General features: G+C 46.4%; 7 protein-coding genes across 7 annotated transcripts; 5 read left to right on the top strand and 2 right to left on the bottom strand.

Moving 5' to 3' along the window:
• Positions 1-232: 232 nt before the first annotated feature.
• C8R40DRAFT_1105182 (uncharacterized protein) lies at positions 233-4,848 on the top strand. The gene is made up of 19 exons (XM_046228106.1): positions 233-766; positions 819-1,147; positions 1,195-1,311; positions 1,366-1,545; positions 1,595-1,631; positions 1,687-1,808; positions 1,864-1,981; positions 2,035-2,102; positions 2,151-2,283; positions 2,344-2,384; positions 2,440-2,541; positions 2,594-2,753; positions 2,811-3,003; positions 3,057-3,235; positions 3,285-3,405; positions 3,468-3,561; positions 3,612-3,631; positions 3,688-4,668; positions 4,723-4,848. The coding sequence occupies exons 1-18, from the start codon at positions 301-303 to the stop codon at positions 4,553-4,555; spliced, it is 3,348 nt and encodes a 1,115-aa protein (XP_046086264.1). The 5' UTR covers positions 233-300; the 3' UTR covers positions 4,556-4,668; positions 4,723-4,848.
• Positions 4,849-5,093: 245 nt separating this feature from the next.
• Positions 5,094-5,929, top strand: C8R40DRAFT_1160829 (uncharacterized protein; the record flags this gene model as incomplete). Its single annotated transcript, XM_046230065.1, has 5 exons — positions 5,094-5,160; positions 5,228-5,283; positions 5,371-5,400; positions 5,488-5,665; positions 5,724-5,929. The coding sequence occupies 5 exons, from the start codon at positions 5,094-5,096 to the stop codon at positions 5,927-5,929; spliced, it is 537 nt and encodes a 178-aa protein (XP_046086263.1).
• A 690-nt stretch (positions 5,930-6,619) lies between these two features.
• C8R40DRAFT_1170798 (uncharacterized protein) lies at positions 6,620-8,015 on the top strand (the record flags this gene model as incomplete). Its single annotated transcript, XM_046231594.1, has 2 exons — positions 6,620-7,297; positions 7,350-8,015. 2 exons carry the CDS (start codon positions 6,620-6,622, stop codon positions 8,013-8,015), a joined length of 1,344 nt encoding a protein of 447 aa, XP_046086262.1.
• Positions 8,016-8,673: 658 nt separating this feature from the next.
• C8R40DRAFT_1170797 (kinase-like domain-containing protein) lies at positions 8,674-11,211 on the top strand (the record flags this gene model as incomplete). The annotated part of the gene is made up of 9 exons (XM_046231593.1): positions 8,674-9,022; positions 9,082-9,279; positions 9,334-9,478; positions 9,538-9,626; positions 9,682-9,757; positions 9,812-9,977; positions 10,026-10,675; positions 10,727-11,054; positions 11,110-11,211. The coding sequence occupies 9 exons, from the start codon at positions 8,674-8,676 to the stop codon at positions 11,209-11,211; spliced, it is 2,103 nt and encodes a 700-aa protein (XP_046086261.1).
• Positions 11,212-11,383: 172 nt separating this feature from the next.
• C8R40DRAFT_1045795 (small subunit of acetolactate synthase-domain-containing protein) lies at positions 11,384-12,558 on the bottom strand (the record flags this gene model as incomplete). The annotated part of the gene is made up of 4 exons (XM_046224335.1): positions 11,384-11,490; positions 11,536-11,983; positions 12,036-12,231; positions 12,287-12,558. The coding sequence occupies 4 exons, from the start codon at positions 12,556-12,558 to the stop codon at positions 11,384-11,386; spliced, it is 1,023 nt and encodes a 340-aa protein (XP_046086260.1).
• A 40-nt stretch (positions 12,559-12,598) lies between these two features.
• C8R40DRAFT_1105173 (Golgi transport complex subunit 5-domain-containing protein) lies at positions 12,599-16,257 on the bottom strand. The gene is made up of 15 exons (XM_046228105.1): positions 16,105-16,257; positions 15,834-16,057; positions 15,667-15,779; positions 15,307-15,617; positions 15,058-15,251; positions 14,848-15,004; positions 14,610-14,767; positions 14,393-14,470; positions 14,256-14,337; positions 14,079-14,199; positions 13,756-14,023; positions 13,534-13,701; positions 13,253-13,482; positions 12,987-13,202; positions 12,599-12,939 (listed from the first exon to the last, which is right to left on the bottom strand). Exons 1-15 carry the CDS (start codon positions 16,130-16,132, stop codon positions 12,633-12,635), a joined length of 2,655 nt encoding a protein of 884 aa, XP_046086259.1. The 5' UTR covers positions 16,133-16,257; the 3' UTR covers positions 12,599-12,632.
• Positions 16,258-17,007: 750 nt separating this feature from the next.
• C8R40DRAFT_1069648 (uncharacterized protein) lies at positions 17,008-19,747 on the top strand (the record flags this gene model as incomplete). The annotated part of the gene is made up of 16 exons (XM_046226136.1): positions 17,008-17,072; positions 17,140-17,446; positions 17,496-17,697; positions 17,754-17,796; positions 17,850-17,896; positions 17,949-18,025; positions 18,055-18,120; positions 18,182-18,266; positions 18,298-18,333; positions 18,436-18,565; positions 18,615-18,682; positions 18,745-18,853; positions 18,905-18,923; positions 18,978-19,162; positions 19,211-19,527; positions 19,557-19,747. 16 exons carry the CDS (start codon positions 17,008-17,010, stop codon positions 19,745-19,747), a joined length of 1,947 nt encoding a protein of 648 aa, XP_046086258.1.
• Between the last annotated feature and the right edge of the window lie 36 nt (positions 19,748-19,783).

The raw sequence follows: 19,783 nt of genomic DNA, 5'->3' as shown, positions 1-19,783 counted from the left end.
TCTGGGTGTTCACTGCTGGGAAGTTCTCTGAGCTCCTTTCATCTATTTAGCCAAAAATACAGGTTTTGCAGATGGCCTGGTAGGAGGAGGTTTGTATTTTGTGCTGCCTAACTCTGCGGATCAATATCCGGATGGGTGACGGCAAATTAATGATTAGCGGCACAAAACACGTTTTTCGCATGCGGCGTCGCGCTTAAGGAAACTCACGTGCACTTCTTGATATTTAGGAAATCCCGCGACAAATTTGAGTTCAGCTTTTGTTTCTTGCACCACAACCAGCTCGACGACGGTGGGATAAAGATGTGGACTATGGGATACTCGCTTCCAACTGGTATCCAATTAGCTCTTCTTGTTCTAAGAGTTATCTCTCCAGCTTTTGTCTTTTTCTCGTCTTTATCTCTGTTCTTCCTTCGACCTTTACCACCAACATCACCGTCGCCTATCACCTCTGTCGTTATCTCCCGCCGTATTCCCCGTCGAGCTTCAATTCTCCTTTTCCTTACTCTTTGCTCGTTAACCTATCTGGGTGACGGTCTTACGTTCATTGTACATGCAATAATCCAGCATAATTGGCCCTGGTACTCGGGTATCGAAGTTAATGCGCTTTTGGGTGTTGTAGCCTTCTCGGGCCTTGCCGCTTTGGGCACATGGAAGGATTTGCACGGTTTACGAATCTGGGACCTAAAGAGAGTCAGCTTTTCAGTGGCTCTATCGCTAGTTTTGGACATTGCCTTGGTCATTATGATTGGCCTGAATTTCCGACAAGGTCGGTCTTGTGTCTGCTCCTCCGAGTCTCCCATATACTGAAAAGCATCTAGCCGGATTTCCTTCGTCATTATCCCTTGTCATGTTGTTGCATCTTGCGTTTCCTATTTTTCGAATTATACTTCTGGTTCCCTTGTTAACGTCACTTCTCACTCCTCGCGTTGTTTACACCTCAGTCCATGAGGAAAGCGGATCTGAAGAAATTCCAACGGATTCGTCTCTTCTCCTTCCCGCATCAGCGGCCTCTCAAACATCAACCGGCCTGCTTGCAGTTCCCGTTCCCTCTGAGAATGCAAAGTATGGTACCTTCCGACCTACTTACTCTGCCCTTCTACAATCCACTCCGACTACTCGTGCTCCTACTCCTGCTCCATCTCAGAACGTAAGTCATTACAGACCAATTATCTCTGTCTCTTATTGTTCTTGCAGGTCAATGAAAAGCCAGAAATTGTTTTGGAGCCATCTTGGTCAGAATTGATGCAACGCATCCAACACCTGTCTCCGTACCTATGGCCTTCCAAGAGCCGTTCGCTTCAACTAATCGCTGTAAGTCTGTCCTACGATTTACAATCACCTGATCGCGTCTCAACTATTCTTTAGATACTATGCATCTTAATTTTGCTCTGTGGTCGATTCGTCAATGCGATTATGCCATTTACAGTTGGAGAATTAATCAAGGTCTTTGAGAAGCGGTCAAGCTATTCCATGTGGCCTCTATTATTTCTTTACGTCACTCTTCGCTTCTTACAAGGAAGTGGAGGGTTGGCGGCCTTACGCGATGTAGGTCATCCGCTTTCGTTATATTTTCTTGTCTTCACGTTCACATTAGGCTCTATGGACGCCCGTCATGCAATACTCAGATCGAGGTTCGGTTATAACCCGCACAATCTTTCGATCGCTTATACAACCCCTTATTTATAGAAATGTCGGAGTTGTCTTTCAATCATCTGCTGAACCTCTCTTTCGCGTTTCATACACGGCGCAAAACTGGTGAAATACTCCGGGTGCTTGACCGTGGCGCTGCCATAAATCATACTTTAGAGGTGGGTAATATCCTCTTATTCGACATTATCGCTTGCTTGACATATACGGTTTTAGTTGATTATGTTCAGTATAATACCGACTTTCGTGGATATTGCCATAGCGTTGGTCATGTTTTGCCTCATCTTTGACTGGATTCTCGCGGTCGTGATATTCTTTGTAATGTTTGCATACGGTGAAGACATTTTATATTTCACATTGACTCAAGCTTGACCCACCAGTTGATAGTCTCTGCTAGCGTCGTTCTCACTCAATGGCGTACGCGCATTAGGCGGCAGATGAATGAGCGCGATATAGTTTGTCTCATGTTCGTTGCGCGATTTGCGAATTCACATACTACCTAGATAACTCGTGGCATCCACACTGATTGCCTTCTAAACTATGAAACAGTGAAATATTTCGGCGGAGAGGAACATGAGGCTGCTCGATATCATGATGCTATACGTGAATACCAAGTCCTTGAAGCTAGAGTTATAAGTGGGTTTTAGCTCTTTTCTTCTTTTCAACAGCAGAGTTGATGTGTTCGTTGATTCCCAGTTTCTCTCAATCTTCTGAACCTGGTTCAAAACTTCATCATAGTCAGTGCCCTTGAAGCTTCATTCTTCTGTCACCAAATTGACAAGAGCTATGTAGACATCTGGGCTACTTGTTGGCTCTATCATTGTTGCGCGCCGTGTAGTCCGCGGTGATTTAGACCCCAGTGATTTTGTGGTTTTCATTGTTTACCTCGCGCAGGTGACCTTCTTCGTTTGTTAATTATCCTATTGCGCTTCTCACTTTCCAACAGTTGTACGGACCCTTGAACCAACTAGGCACTATATATCGTTCTATTAACCAATCGTTGGTTGACACAGAGAAGTTGCTGAAGTTGTTAAACGAACCGACTGAAGTCAATGATATCCCCGACGCTCCTGATTTAATCGTAGAGAATGGAGAAATCGAGTTTGGTCCGTCTTTTGAGGTTTGTACCAGATCAGGGCTGATATTCGTCTCATAATCTGCAGATAATGTCAGTTTCTCTTACGACGATCGAACTACCGCCCTCAATGGTGTTTCGTTCAAAGTACCCAAAAATTCGTCTGTGGCACTTGTCGGCGAGTCTGGTTCAGGAAAATCCACGATTCTCCGTCTGCTATACCGCTTCTATGATCTTGGGGAAGGTCAAGGCCGAATTTTAATTGATGGCAAGGATATAAGGTTAGCGTCTCACAAATGCAGATTCTTTTCATATATGCTGAACAGCTCACTAGGGAGGTCACACAAAAGAGTCTTAGACATGCTATTGGTGTTGTACCCCAGGATTCCGTTCTTTTCAATACATCTATCAGATACAACATTGGTTATGGGAAATTTGGTTCATCGACAGAGGAGATTGAAGCTGCAGCTAAATCAGCTCAAATGCATGATCGGATCCTGAGCTTTCCTCAAGGTTATAATTTCCATCCATTCATAGTTCGCTTCTGACACGATCTACCTAGGCTACGAGACTGTGGTGGGAGAACGTGGCGTAAGACTTAGCGGCGGAGAAAAACAAAGAGTCGCTATCGCCAGAACATTACTCAAGAACCCTCCAATCTTGCTTTTGGACGAAGCTACTAGGTCAGCTGCTTGGTAGCAAATTCGTACTGAAGAATCGATCTCATAGTGAAATTTTTCGTTAGTGCTTTGGATACATCCACCGAGAAAGACATCCAAAAGGCTCTACAGAATCTTATGCTAGGTCGCTCCTCATTGTCAATTGCTCACCGATTGTCTGTGCGTGTTATGACTGTCAATAATCTCCTCTACTGAGTTCACTATTTTAGACTATTGCCAACGCCGATATGTAAGGGTTGTGGATCGAAAGCATCTATTGGTACTTACGTGAATCTATTATTTTAGTATTCTTGTGCTGAAGGATGGTCAAATTGTCGAGCAAGGAAGTCACAAGGAACTTCTTGCGTTGGATGGTGTATTCGCATCCATGTGGGCGGACCAGATCTCTGCATCTGACGATCCTGCGTTCTCAATCCACTCCGTAAAGCCTGAGGTTTCTGGCTACTCTGCTGGGCCTTCGGAATCTACGGAACAAGTTGTTCTGCCTCCTGAAGATGAAAACGTTGGCGCTTATGTGGAGGTACCTGCCCCTGAAATAGACCTGAAGGAGTCGGCAGTGGTGACAACAGAATCAAAGCCGGAACAGGAACCAGAGTCTATAGTTACGGAAGAACCCGCACCAACTGCACCTGAACAAGAAGCGGTACCCATTGCCAACCCTATTGCTTTCCCATCAGCTGAACCAGAAGAAGAGCCTACCGTTCCTCTCGGCGTTACATCTGAGCCCACTTCCCCGATCATAGCATTCCCAATTTCTGACGAGACTCAGTCCACCACTCGCACAACCCCAACCTCCCCCGTCCTAGCTGGAGTTACATTTGAGGCTACTAGTGGTTCCCCACGCAGCGGAACTCCTGACCCTGATGCTGAACCAAAGCGGAAACGAATTTCGTCACAAAATTTCCAGCGCTTGGCTCGCAGGATTTCGATATCGACTCGGCGTCAAGGCTCTGTTGCATCGATCATTCCTGGGATTCCTGGCCTGAAAAGGGACAGTTCTCCGCGAGTATCTGTCGATGATGGCGCAGCTTCCAGCAGCGCGCGCGGAGAAGGCAGTTTTCATGACAGTCCTGCTCCTAGCTTAGGTGAGGACTTGGATAAAACAAAGAAGAAGAAGAAGATCAGTAAGAAGGAGAAGAAGAAGACCACCTGAGTGCGCGTCTATCTGTCTTTTCATTGTTGAAAACGACACCCTTTAACGAACTGTCACGATTCCATGCCCGGCCATGCCCCTCGATGTTCATTGCATTATATTAATATGTACATCTCATCGTTTTCTCGTTACCGTTCATCGCTGAATGTCTGATTTGGTGTACGTACTTCATGTATCTTGTTAAACTTCATTCCTAGACAATTCCACGGTTTTTTATACTTAGTTGAACAAGACCAAGTCTGGTCAGCTGTGAGATCCTGTCTCGACGAAAAATCTGGTGGAAATCGAAGAAGCAGACTAGCACATGGATTTGATGAAACCTAATTTTGGGCTATATAGTTGTCGGAGTCTGGCGGTTTTGAATCTCCGACAGCGTCGTATAAAAGAGTGGTGATTCAGAGCACATAGCTTTTCAACTCGTCTTCCGTGTCCGCATTTTACCCGATTTTTCGATTCGAGTTTTTGTCTCGGTTTTTCGGTTTCGGTCTCTATCTCTCGTGTGTCAGGATCCTGGAATCGATACTATTCTATTAACGGAATGGCTAAAGTATACGTCGGGTCAGTTTTTTTACCTTACCGTATCATCATCGCGCGCCTCGCTCTCTGTGTAAATTTTACACCGCTCGCTTCTCTCGTATTCTCTCAACTGGTCTCGATTCCTCATACTGATAGTGAAACTTGTGTATAGCAATTTGAGCTGGAACACCAATGATGAAACGCTCCGTCAAGTCAGTGAAAAAAAATTATTTCAAGCGAGCTGGACTCGCTTGTGTACTTTTGTGTCGGTTTTTAATACTTTTCTCTTGTCATTCTAGGCTTTCAGTGAACATGGAACTGTGACCGATGTATGGATTTTTTGCTTCTTATGCTCGTAACCATGAGTGGCTGTATAAGATGGGACTGACTGATGTTCCGATTTTGTGTTTTGTTAGTCTATCGTCATGCGTGACCGGGACACTCAACGTTCTCGTGGTTTCGGTTTTGTAACCTTCAGCACAAGCCAAGAAGCTGAGGCAGCTATTGCCGCACTTCATGAGCAAGAATTGGATGGTCGTCTCATCAAAGTGAATATCGCTAAGGTTCGTGGAGGCGGAGGAGGCGGCGGAGGAGGTATGTCATCGTTTTCCTGAAAGTTAACTATCCGTTTTTTGATGATCATCGCATATAGGCTATGGGGGAGGATACAGTGGAGGTGGAGGTGGCGGCGGTTATGGTGGTTATCAAGGCGGTGGTGGTGGTTACCAAGGTGGTGGAGGTTACAACGGTAGTGGTGGTGGAGGATATAGCGGTGGAAGCGGAGGATATCAAGGTGGAGGATACAGCGGTGGTGGAGGCGGATACAGTGGTGGTGGAGGAGGCTACCAAAGTGGTTAGTTTTTTTTTGCGTGCTTCTGATTATAAAGCTGACGAGTAGTTCAGGGTACGGACAAGGCTCTGGATACTGATCCAGTTGCTGTCTTGTGGCCTTTGTTTCTTTTCATTCTTGAATCTTCCTTTCGCTTGTCGCTTGTAGCTTGCAAACCTGATATCACGATGTAGCTCCATTTGATGCCTCCAGCTCTTCTCCGTTGTCCTTCGTATACAAGCCTTCCTGCTTCCTTGTCGTTCCGATCCCTCATACTTTCCTGTCGCTCGTTGCTTGTCGTTTTCGTGCTGGTCCAAATTGTAGTCTATATCGGTCATGTACTATGTACTATATAACTATGTGGCTTTATCGTCGTCTCGACTATCTACATTTCAATGTGCTTTTGACATGTCAATCAGAGAATAAGGCCAGTTTATGTAATACAAGATGTCCAATGGGTTTTGTATAAGTGTTTAAACCCACATTGGAAAGACCCGAACTTGGGCCTGATTGACCAGCAGTGGTCAGCAGTCAGATAGTGTCCAAGCCCGCGGTTAGCGATATAAAACGAAGAGTCGGAAGACTAGGACGGTTGTAGAGAGTTGCAGAGTCACTTCATCAGCTCGGCAGCTTCAACTCGCCGAACTACACGTGCCCACAAAGTGTCACAAGGGTCACACAAACACAAACATCTTGTCTTTATTTTCATCACCCTCACCATGCCTAAAGACACCTCTCCTCCTCTTCCTACGGAGGAAAAGCAACCCAAGCGACCCCCAAATGCTTGGATTCTCTTTCGCTCAGACATGAACCGAGCTCTGAAGTTGAAGTACCCCAAGGCCACACAGTCTGTACTATCGAAACAAATTTCTGATCTCTGGGCCAGCGCGATACCAGAAGTCAGAGCAGAATATGAGCGAAGAGCAGAGGCGGCTAAGGTTGCTCACCATCTCAAATATCCAAACTACAAGTTTAATCCGAGGAAGAAGGAGGAGATCGCCCGTGAGAAGCAGGCCAAGCTCCAAGCCAAGGAAGAGAGGGCGAAGCGTAATAGCGCGCGCAATGCTCAACGTGCGCCTGTAGATCACTCTCAGCTTCCCCAGATACCATCTCTCTACCCAACTCTCGCCGATTTTGGCCCCAACGGTCCTTCACCGCCAGTTTCCGCTGCTGGATCGCCTCAGGACTTGAGTAGTCGGGAAGCATCTCCCGCTTGGCTTCCTCCTTCATCTCTTACCCTCCCCTCCCCGAGCTTCGCCGTCCCTTCTCCATTCGAGCCACAGGAGGTATTCTCTCCGTCGACCGCCCCTGATATGTCACTCGCTGGCCCGAGCAACTGGGGGAGCCCGTCGGCCCCATTCCATGCACCAGAAGCTTCTGAAGCATCCCAATACAACGTAAGTGATTTTATGTACGCGATCACTGAGCGAAATTCAACCTTTTCTCTAGGCGTTGCTACAGTTTGACTTTGCTTCTTCTCACCCTCCCGTGGATTCATCTTTCCAGCAGCAGCCCATGATTGACGCTTACTCCCAAGGATCAGCGCCTAACATGGGAGTAGCGCTAATGGGCACAGGAGATTCGTCTATCTTTCACGTAGACCCCTTTGATAATGGAATCATTGACGGCCAGCAAAATCTAGACCTCAACATTGGCGTGGGCGATTTGAACGGCCTTTTCGGCACGACTCCATGGGATTTCAACCAGACCATTGACCAGGGTCAATTCTCAGGAAATATAGACTTTGAAGCTCTGTTCTCCTCCTTGGATGATCCATCTTTCAGCCAGCAGAATTCTTCCTACCTGACGGGCAATGAAACCCAGTCACAGAACTCTCCTTATGAGAACAACAATCCTGGGCCTTCATCAGGCTCTTATAGCTCTTCTTTTGCCTCGATTCCTTTGGAATCGGCGGGTATGACTATCCAGCCTTCTGCACTAGCCAGCTCCTCGTCTCTGACCTTCGAGCAAGGATCGGCTAACACGAGTTCCTACGCACCTCCCTCAGGTGCGGTTTACGCTGGCAATCGCCGCGTCGGAGGCAACTGGGCTCAGTACGGTCTTCCTTCAGATGAACATTCTCAACCTTACGCCCTACCTGCCGCCGCTCAGTAGAGATCACATGGACAGTTTCATTGCCTTCCTTGTATTATTTTATTGGTCCTTTCGCATTATCTTTATGCTTTCGACTTGCTTTCCGTCACATCTCTGCCATCATTCTATCATATTTCCTCATCATTGTTATTGCATCGAATGGATCTTCCTGGATCTTAACACGAATCTGATAAAACCTATGCTTTCTCTTTTTCCTTGCTATTACTCTGTGTTATCTTATTGCTAATTGTTTTTGCTTTTCCAGTTTACAGTGCTACCCTTTTTTTCCTCTTCTCGCCGAAAATATCGCGTCTGCGATTCTCCTTGTTATCCGCGTCTCGAATTCGTTTCTTCGCGTTTTGTGTTACACATCATCCACGTCTTGCTGTTGCTGTTAGTCGACCTCGCTTTTCATCCTTTATCTTTGCTTTATTCATGCTACCCAAGTCATTGCTTCTGCCTAGTTAAATGTGATTTGAATTTGTACATATCGATATCGTTGATGTGCACTGTACTGTCTTCTGTGTCCCATTGAATAGATCTAATGCAAGTGCTTAAGCTTTACGCGTCACGTCAAGAGACCGCGATGTGTGTGCCTGTTTACTGACAATCGGTTTTAATCCGGGCCGGATATTTATCTGCACGCCTCTAGATCTGTTCGGAACTTGGACGTTGGGGAATGCTTTTCCCGTCTCAAGATGGCACTATCTCCTCTCTTGCTGCATTGAGCAGAAATGCCTCAGTTATCTCCTCATCCTCCAGTTCAGACTCAGTCGTTGAAGGCGACCTTAGACTTCTAGCAACTCCTGTTCGTCCGCGGCCTTTGCGTACCTTTTCATCTCCTCGCTCTGCAAGTCCCTCTAGTCCAGTCACCAGAACACCGAGACCGCCTTCCTATCTTACCAAGGAATTAGGACTTGCCGATGATCTCCCGAAGAGTCGGGCAGCATCCAAAGTGAGATCAAAGTCCACAGTCAGAAATGAGCTCTCCATCGACGACTTCGATGTTGGAGAGACCCTCGGCGAGGGTTCGTACTCGACAGTGAGGTTCTATCTGTAATCGACCAATATTTCTCTCTAAATCAAGAGCTTCCTCAGGTTCTCGAAGCAACGTTGCGGAAAACCGGGAAGAAATATGCGATCAAGGTTTTGGACAAAACCCACCTGGCCAGGAAGAACAAAACCTTCACAGTAAAGATTGAGCGACTTGCACTTATTCGACTAGGCCGCACACATCCAGGTATAATATCACTCTATTGGACGTTCCAGGACGAATACAGTCTCTGTGAGTTTATGTAGAAGTTCATTTTTCGATTGCGGTGTATTGATAGTATGCCAGATTTCGTGCTCGACTTGGCTCCAAATGGTGAGATGCAATCGTTGATATCACGAATGGGGTCTCTGTCCCTACTTTGTTCGAGATATTACGCTGCCCAGATAGTCGATGCGCTAGAGTACATGCATTCTAAAGGTGTCATCCACAGGTCCGTTCCGCAATTCGAAACTATCATATCTCCTAATAAAGATGATGACTTATATCTAGAGACCTGAAACCCGAGAATCTCCTCTTGGATGCCTCGTATCGATTGAAGATTGCAGACTTTGGTACTGCCAAAATACTCAATGCAGATGGTCAGTCCATGGTCTTGTCCATGTTGGAAGATGTCGGCTAATTTTATAATCCCAGTCGAAACTGAGCGTTTCGTTGGCACTGCACAGTACATTGCCCCAGAGTTGGTCGTTGCTAACGAGTCAAGCGAAAGGTTTTCATCGCATCTGATTGCACCCCAGACACAAAACTAACTTACTTTATACAGCTCAGACCTATGGGCTTTAGGATGTGTTCTGTACCAGATGATATCTGGCCGGTTCGCGTTTTCCGCCCTTTCAGAGTACCTCACGCTCCAGAAGGTTAAGCAGGTCGAGTACACATTCCCCGAAGGATTTGATAACAATGCCAAAGATTTGGTTCAGAAGCTTTTGGTGAGCTTTACTGCTTTCGTTCCGACGAATCAAAATCATTCTTGTCAGGTTCGCGAGCCCACTGACAGACTTGGAGCCGGAGAGCCGAGTTCCTCTTTGGGCATGTCAGCTCTTCGTTCCCATCCATTCTTTGAGAGTACCATTTGGGCCACGCTCTGGACCGAACCAGCTCCCCCAATTGTAGCTGGCCTTGTTCAACGCGAGTATCCTCTTGATCAAGGCCAAGACAAGAATTGGCAAGATGTGGGTGCGACTTGGGACGCGTTGGTCATGGATGATGATGTCAGCCCAGTTGGGGATGATATAGACTGGGCTGATGATGCAGAAGGCTCTTCGCTCCTTCTGAGGCAGCATCAATGTGATACATCAATGTCGCCTGTAGATATCTACTTGGTTTCCCAAGTGATCCCGGGAGACTTAGATGAAGAACATCGAGGGCTTTCCGGTTCTGCTGACAGTACAGCTGCGATGCCCATTACTATACCTTCGTCCGTCGCTCGTACAGAATCTCCACCATCTGCTTCTCCGGAAAGTTCATCCGACGGTGACGGATCTGTCGAGAGGGTAGCTGCTGGTTTACAAACCATGAAACCTTTCAGGTTCACTTCGGACTACAATGAAATTGCTGTAGAGCGTGAACGGGGAAGAAGTCAGGCTCCAACACCTATTCAGGGAAATACATCATCGACGATTGAATTGTATGCTTGCAATCATCTGTTTCCTGCAATCTTATTTATCATTTCTTGTAGACCCTTGGCACTGAACCCAGAACCCAATGAAGTGGTTATTTACCGTTCAATAGTGGAAGATCACTCTGCTCGTCGACGTGCAAATCGCCTTTTAAAACCCATCCCGGGAGCACAAATCAAACCCAAGGCTAGAGAATTAATTTTGACCAACTATCGTTTGATCTGTGTGAAAGCGAAGACACCACCTTCATATGCCCCTGTAAAACTGGAGCTTTTTTTGAAGGCGGCGTATGATAGAGAAAAGGAAAAGAAAAAGGATGGCAAAGAAATTAAGGGTATACTGGAGTCGGCGGATCTCAAAGGAGGGCGTGATTTCATTGTGATTTCAGTAGGTCCTTCTCTCTTCAACACAACAATGTTTTGACCGTTTCACTTCTTTTTAGTCAATTAAAACATTTCATTATACCGTGCAGGATGCGTCAACTGCTTCTGTGTTTGTACAGAGAATTAACGAAGCCAAGTCTTCTTCAAACTACCCATCATGATACGGGATGTACATATAAGTATCATAAGTAATTTGGGTTAATAAGATGGTTCCACATACATTTGTAGACTACATTTACGTATTCCACGGACAAAGTATCTTGCATATCTGGTGTATATGAGCTTGCTGAATTATGGAATAATCCAGATTTAACAGACACAATGACTTTTGAATCAACCTGGTGGAAGGAGACTGGCATCAACAGCACCTCCTCCATCTGTTGATGCCGCATCTTCCACGGATGCCCCAGAAATTGGCGTCCGAGGCATGGCCATGACACCTGATACAAATTAGATAGGATCGCAAACAAAAATAAGATATTTACCTGTTCTCGCAGCTTCAAGAATACCAAAAGGCCTAAGCAAACCCAGGAACGCTTCGACACGGTTCGTCTTTGCGGTAAGTTCGACGATGACACTATTTTCACTAACATCCACGATTTTGCCTCCAAATTGATTGGCAAGAGTGGAGATAGAATGAAGGTGCTGGTGTTTTAATCTCAGGGCTTGCGATGGAGTGAGTGCAGTAGATATACTCTCGCGTAATTCGGCCTCAACAGCTTCCGGATGCACACCTAATTCGAAGTTGTGTGCAAGAATCTGTTCACGTTCCATTTTTTCCTCGGGTGTAAGTTGCGAGCTTGGAGAATGTGTCGGTCCACCAACGAGTTGGTCCTCGAGGTATTCAGGCCCAAGGATAGAAACTTTGACGAGCAGTAACTCACGCGCAATGGTACGCGTATCCGTATAATCGAGGACAGCCCAAACAGGAACCTGTAACTTCCATTAGTGCTGGACTTGAGAGAATAGCACAGGTAGGTCTTACTAAATCCTCGAGCTGCCTCCGAACCTGTTCAACAACACCATCCTGTCCACTCAAGACAATACACATTCTACTCAGATCGCGAATTTCGGTAGAACACACGACGAGGGAATCAATGTTGAAGCCTCTGCCAGCAAGAATCCCAGAAACACGAGAGAGCACTCCAGGCTCGTTTTGAACGAGACAGTTAAGTACATGCCTGAAGGATTAAATTTAGTATACCACATAGAAAATGTCAAAACGGAACGAGTCACTTCTTGAATGGTTGCAAGCTGGGAGGAGGGGTATTGTAAAGGATGTTCGTGACAGCTTCCTCAGCTGATCTTGACCGAGGGAGATCCATGGCAGGAAGAGGCGGAGGACGCGTCCTCTGTGTTCGTTTGTAGTCTAACGCAGAAGTCGAGTCATCGACGTCTTTTGGAGGTTGAGGAATCTTGTCAGCTCGGAGGACAGCAGACCACGTTAACTGACGGGCGAAAGCCCTTGATGATGTGCGGGCTCTGGAAAGTAAGACGGCGCTCGCCATGGGAGAAACCAAATTCAGGAGAAAGTGAAATTTTATAATTAGAGGAAAGTTATAATGCTGACTAAGGACATTTTCTAAGGGGAAGCGTTATACAGAACTGTTCGCGCTAATGATATATATTCCTCTGCCTCTTTGGGGTCTCTGCCTTCAGTTTCTGCCATCTTTTCCCAATGGGCAAGGCCGCCTTCAATCAAGGTTCTGGCTTCCTCTTCAGAATGTTCATCCACCCATCGAACGTATTCAGCCTCCTGCCAACCGTGAAGACTATGTGGTAGAGGTAATGGGGATCGTACAAGGATATGATGAAGGACTATCAGCGGTGGTACGCCAGATGTATACACTGGATTAGCCAACTGCCTATTTTCCAAAAATAGTAACGGCCTAAGGGCGGATCAGTCGTGACAGTGCGTGTAAAACATGCCGCCTACCTCATTGCTCGTAATAGACGATATTCGTCGCCCAGGCTTTCAAGGTTTCCACCACGCTTTTGGCTTTGAGAGCCCTCGACCATAAACACACTCAAGGCAAATTCCAGCTCCGTCATATCAGTGGTCAGTTGCAGCTTCCCGCTCTCTCCAAGAGGCTGCGCGATGGACACATGCAATACGAATGTTCGCAACACGAACTTGACGATAGACATAACCCTACATCGCTAATCAGATCGCGCAAAGAGACGTAGATGAACACATGGTACCATTTGTGATTGTCTCCTTCAACCAGGAATCTGCTCAAAACTTCCATCTTAATGTAAGAAAGCTTGTCAACCAGGTCTTTCATGTAAAAGCTGGGACCACCCATGCCTGCAGCTCTATCACTAGATTTGCCAAAGTCATTCCGATGCAGACGAGCAATGATTGCGCCCAGTTCACGGCGGATAGCAGTCAGCAATGGATCAATGATATGTTCATATGTAGCATGTATTTTCTTTTAGAATATTATTGAACCTTGGGAACTATAATGAAGTGAAAGACCTACATCAATATTGGGACTGATTACCTGAAATAGTGCATCGCTGTATTCCTCACTGAGCTTCACAAGACGTGAGTGGCAGTGATAAAGACATGTTGCCACAGACGAGTTAATTACTTGTGCAGGAGTCGGAGATGGACCGGAGAGTAGGACGGCCGAACGGTCCTTCACGATCTGGAACCGAAGGTGTTAGGTCAGGATTTGTTTGTGCAAAAAGGATGCACGGACCAGATAATCCGCTCTGGAGATCATTGTATTCAAACCAGAAACGACAGTCTTGGCAACAGCACGGACGAAAAGGGGATCAAATCTCGCTGAGTCTAATTCGTTAGTCACTGTGCGAGCAATATTCACACCATCGTTGGAACTTGGCGACGCTCGTGCGCCATTACTTGGAAATGCTTGAGCAATTGCCTCATTGAGTTTGCTTGCAGAACGAGACAAATACAACGTTTCAAAATGGGTCAATGAACGAAGAACAAGAACGGTCTCAGGGCTATCGAAGAATCAACAACGCTCTAGCGACATCCAAGAGAACTGCAAGTACGTACCTCTGATTGGTGGGACTATATATCGTGTCGGTATGGACTGCAATTTTGGCAAAAAACTCGTGGAAGAGTCGCAACAGCTTTGGATACCCGGTGCTTAAAGTTTGCTGAATGAAGCTGGATCCTTGAAAAAAGCTATCATTTGCATGGCCGAACTGACAGCGGAAATGCATCTCCCACCTCTGGCGGAATCACGACCGTGCTTCTCTAAAGCGCGGCTCAGTGCCGTCCAGAAGGTCGCGCTGGGTTTATTTTCAAGGATCTGGAAAACGCCGGTATAAGACGTGTGAAAAATCCGAAAGAAATAGGTAGCATACCGTCATTGCTTCGTCCAGGAATACAGTTTGAGAAACAGTATCCCGTTTCAGCTTTAAAACTTTTTCAAGCGTGTAAACCTGACGATTAAGATATCTCGTTAGAAGCATGAAAATAGCAACATTCAAGCAGACACAAAGAACTTCTACAAGCATCCGCGCTTCGATCGCAAAATCGGTAATATGTATGTAGCGGCGATAGAGAGAATATCATCCATACCTTAATGCAACAATCGGCCATCTCCTCGGTCATTTTTTCTAATCGTATCCATAGAGCTGCAGTCCATTGAGAAGCTGTGATATTGGTAGGTTCAGTGCGAACTCGCGACTTGTACTGTTGCCCAGTTGAGGTCCCAGGATTGGGACTAGCAATTCCATCTGCACATTGGTAATTAATATATGACCGCAGCGGAGAGTAGGGGCATGAGGGATCGAAGAACAAAAAACAGAATGCTAGCCTTTATTGGCATCCTTTGAGATGGCGGTGAGATCGAATGCCCGTTTAATGCGATCTTCGACGTCCTGGGAAAGTTCTACCATGAGGGCTTGAACCTGATTCGGGAGAACCCCCAAATTATAAGCTGTTTGCAAGGATGACGCGAGAAGTGATTGATTCTACACTGCGACCATAAGCATGGTTTGACAAAAGAAGAGAAACAGATACCCACAAGGGTACTAAGACCAGTGATTACCATATTCTCCATTTCATTCGTGACTGTGATTTTAGCATCTTCAATGAAAGGTATACGCGATGCAATGGCGTTTATTGATCGAAGATTGAAGGACCCCTTATTGCCGGCTTCAACGATTAGACCTGCTGCGATCCCAGAGCCTGCAGTTCCAGGACCATCTATTAGGGTGACTAGACAAATGTCGGACCTGTGAGTGTGACTTGCTTCGAATGCAGCATCACTCACCTAGCTCGGCAATACTCAAAGCTGCTTTGGCTATGGTCCGATCCCTGTCATCTCCAGTGTCCCCCAAGATGCCTGTACCTGAAGTCGAAGTAGAGGAACTCATCTGAGCCGCTGTTTCGGAAGGTTTGGGGTCTGAAAAATCATTGATCCTGTTGAGGCCGTCCATTTCAGCCATCTGACCTTCAAGCCGGCGCGCTAAGATAACAAATCTGGACGTCCGTCGCAATATATCGGACGCTTGTTGAAATTTTTGTAGTCGAGAAAGAGAAATATGGAGTGAATGATATGGAACACTTATTTTGCAACGGAGCCTATTGCAAGCAATGTAGCACAAATGAGACTAAACGCAGGGAAACATACTTTTCGACCAAAGAATCCAGATCACTAAGATCGCTCTTGACCGAAGTGAGCGAGCCAGAAAGTTGATTCACGTTCGCTGCCTGGGAAAGCAGGTCCTCATGGTGCATAGTAACCTATGAAGCATGAGTTGATGGTACAAAACCAGTCTCCAAAGACATCATACGAACGAGAGATTTGATTTGTTTCGAGACATCTTCAATTCCAAGAGATAGTTTGGAAATGGCTAGGGAAATGTCGTCTTTTGCTGATGCCTCTGGCGCAGACAGTTTGCTGGCCTGCTTGCCTGTACTTGATGTCTTTGAATCGCTGGAAGGAAGGTATGGATCTCCGGAAAGGGTTGCATTGGCATATTCGTTGGCATCGAAAGCCGAAGACGCGAACAAAGAGTAGTCTAGCAAGGTCGTAAAAATGAACGAGATAAAAAAACAGAATACATACCTGATTGAGTCATCTGGCTCATGGACATGTCTGTCAATTAGGTTTTACCTTCTCAACAGGTTCTGGGATTGTTCATTCTATGTATGTAGCAAGAGCATGCAGTACGCGGAAGATTTACGGTGATCGAGGCGAAGAGCACGTGGCTTTACGTACAGGGAATTTCCGCCGACCCATGAACTTTGGTCCCTGAATACTGAATCCTAAATCCTGACTTTGACATCGACCGGCTGGGGTTCTTGGTCATTTCACAACAACGAATGTAGTCCTGCCCCGACTACATCATCGTAACCTCTGTTCAGCCTGCTTCTTCCTTAAACCAATGGCAAGCTCAAGCTCACAGTCTCCCGTCTCTCCTGTCGAAGATCAGCACGGTGAACACATTCCCGTTCGCACCAAAAGACGTTATGGTGCATCTTGTGAACTGTGCAGACGACGCAAGGTGAGGGCCGGCTTCCTTCAGTATATTTCCAGTGCGCTGGGAAACGGATGTGTGAAAGGGCTCGAGGGTTTCTAGTGCGCCTGACGATAGCTTTTGGATTCCACTATAATGTCGCTGTCAAGTTGAATCCAAAAGCTTGTGTCATCGGCTCAAAGTAACTTGACTAACTTGACTTTAAAAGTCAAAGCTCGTTCAGTCGTTTCCTTCAATTTCTGGTCCACTGAAAATTTATCTTTGGTTACGTTTACTGAAATGAAAACCTAACAGCGCAAGTGTCCAGGAAAGAATGGTTTTTATCTCCATCTCAGAATATTGCAATGACTTTTGAGGTTGTTTTAGGCCGCGATTCCAATGGGAACAGCCTCTGCACTCATTGTGGTGAGGTCGGCGTGAAATGTGTTTTCCCTCCGTTTGTCGCGCTCTTCTCCGCCGCTATTGGATGAGCTAACTTCCTCTCGATAGCAATGGATCTTTTCTCCGAGCCAGGAAAGCGGTCGCTACAACAAACTCGAGCCCAGCGCTGCCGGAGGTAGATACGCTACGCGCGTATGTGATTTTGTCTTATCTGTGTTAAACAACGTCTAATTTCTTACCAGCTATATACGACACTTGGCCGACGCAAGTGACAGTGAAAGAGAGCGTATGCTCAATCAGTGGATCGACGATCATGGATCATCAGGTTCCAAGGATGCCGTACGAAAGTTACCGCACAAGCTCAGTGGCCGCTCATCAAGAACGGACGGTGTTGACTTTGACGAAGATGAGGACGACGAGCCCCAATTATCCCTACTGAGAGACGCTCCAAGTAGAGGCCATAGATCGTTCAAGAAACCCAAATTATGGCCAGATAATAGTCAGAACACAAATCTACAAGGTGACCTTGAAGAAGAAGATGGACAATCGGTTTGAACAGTCGCTTAGAACGCTTGATTAGACCTAACTTATCTTCCAGGCGGAAAAATCGTTGCAGCCGGAGTCTGCCCTTCGTCTGTCGTTAAAGCCGGCGACTCCTGATGACTCAGAAACAACTGGAGAGGATGAGCTGTCAGTAGATCGGAGCATTCAATCGACAACAACTCTTCAAGCCAATATATCTGCATGGGTTGATCGTTGGATCGGAAATTCATTTCCTACTGGTGTCACTGCCGAAGGCCGTCAGCATCCGCTATTCCTGTTTTTATTTCTTTCGAAACTAATCTATTAATCATAGCTAATCCTGCGGACCGTAAATTGCTTTTTGACAATTATTTTTGGTGTGTTTTGACTAGTTGAAACCTCCCACGTCTAACGGGATGTAACTTCTCAGCTGGCAAGGTCCACGAAATGGAATAGTGCACCGAGCAATATTCGAACGTGAGTGTCACTTTCGATACGGGCATACGTCCGATACTCATCGTGATTCTAGGTGCCCTTGAAGAAAATGACTCCAAGTACTACTCTCCCTTCTTACTCGCAAGTCCTTTCTCGTGCAAATACGACAATGTATTGATGTTTATTGTCCACTCACCAAGTATGCTATATGCGCTCACACGGTCAGGCACATTCCTATACTTCGAGACCGAGTCCATGAATATGCGGTAAGTTTGCGTTGCGTTTTTTGCATGTCTTGATCATATTCATGATTGCCAACGTCAACAGGCGAAAGCGCATTATCTGCTGGCCGCTGAATTAAGCCGACCCAGCAGTATTCCGACTGTCCAAGGCAAGCTCGTAATGATGAACCGTTGCTGGGGCATTACTCAAGTATTCAACAGGTTTGATGTTACTGGCGTCTCATGACGCTGCTCGAGGTATGTATGCCCAAGCATGGAACCTGAGCTCAACAGCGATTGCGATGATGATGGGTTAGTAGTTTCGATCTCATATTCTTGTTTCTTCCTACCGTCAAACAGATCTGGGATGCCATTTGGACAAAGCTCCATCTACCTCCATCGATCGCAACGACCCTCAACGTGAACATCGTATCTTTATTCAGCGACAAATGAGGTCTAGAGTGTTCTGGTCCGCCTTCATATGGGACAAGTTTGTGCTTCCTTTGCTTCACAGATCTTCGTGTACTCAAACTTTTTAGACTCATATCTTTAGCCTTGAACCGCACCCCTCTACTGAACTCAGAAGAACATGCACCTCCCTTCCCTGGTTAGTCTTTAGTCCTAACAATCACAGGTCAAGATCTAAAGACATTCATAATTTCTCTTCAGAACCGACATCTAGCTCGGATTTGTGGATCCCTGTTCTGTGTGCGGATTCGCCCCCTTCCCTGTTCTCCTATGCGCCACAACCAAGTCATGAAATGAAATGCTTCTATGAGTAGGCCATTTCCTGATCATGAGTGACTCCATCTAACCGCTTTTTACTCAGGACGTGTAGAGCTAATCAGGTAATGTTGCTCGATCATTTCCCTAGCTCAAAACAAGTCTTTTACTCCTTACAGTTTTTGGACCAAATTCACCGACATTTGTATCGTACCCAAAAGTTGCGCTCTACACAGACTCGGGAGTTTGTTGCAGATATGCGAGAAAGAATGCTTCAATGGCAGGAGGAGGCGTGCCCTGAGGTGATGCTGGATCTCAGGGCCCCATTGGAAGTTTCTCCGCCCCCACACATTATGCAACTGAAGTCAGTTCTGCCTTTAGTGACTGCTTTCATTCTGCTGATCTCATACAGCCTTTTGGTCCGGCTCATGTGGATCTTGTTGTATCGTCCCTTCTTTCAGTCTTCTGCTGGTTTGGATCAGTCCCCTTCCGTGCTAGAAGCTATCCCTACGTGCGAGCGTGCCGCCATCGAAATCAACCACATCTTCACAATGTATGACCGATACTATCCTTTGAGCCGTGCCTCTTACATCGTCATATTTGCTGGATTTTTACAAGCGACAGTGGATCTTGCCTTGGCGGATCGAGAAAAGTCTGTTTCCGGACCCACTCTTTCACGCCTCGCTTTGGCTGGAAGAGTATTATCTGGTGGATCAGCAAACATCCCCGGTATGCATTCATCCGTCAGATCCCTTCAGACCCATCTTCATGCCACCCTTTCTCGGTGGACTCGCAAGGGATCAGAACAGCTGAATGCGCGCGCAACGAGTACAACATCGTCTTGTTTGGCCTCTTCCCGTGGACCGTCAAAAGACTCGCGGAATATTTCGTGTTCGCCGTCATTATCAAATCAGCGATCCAGTGCAACCCCTCCGGACGCCCTGTCTGATGGTTCCACGATAGCTAGCTTCTCAATGTCTCCCAT

Source organism: Lentinula edodes (genome assembly GCF_021015755.1).
Source record: "Lentinula edodes strain Le(Bin) 0899 ss11 chromosome Unknown C8R40scaffold_18, whole genome shotgun sequence".
Taxonomy (NCBI): Eukaryota; Fungi; Basidiomycota; class Agaricomycetes; order Agaricales; family Omphalotaceae; genus Lentinula; species Lentinula edodes.
Note: the sequence above shows the minus strand (reverse complement) of the source record. Positions and strands in the feature narration are given on the sequence as shown.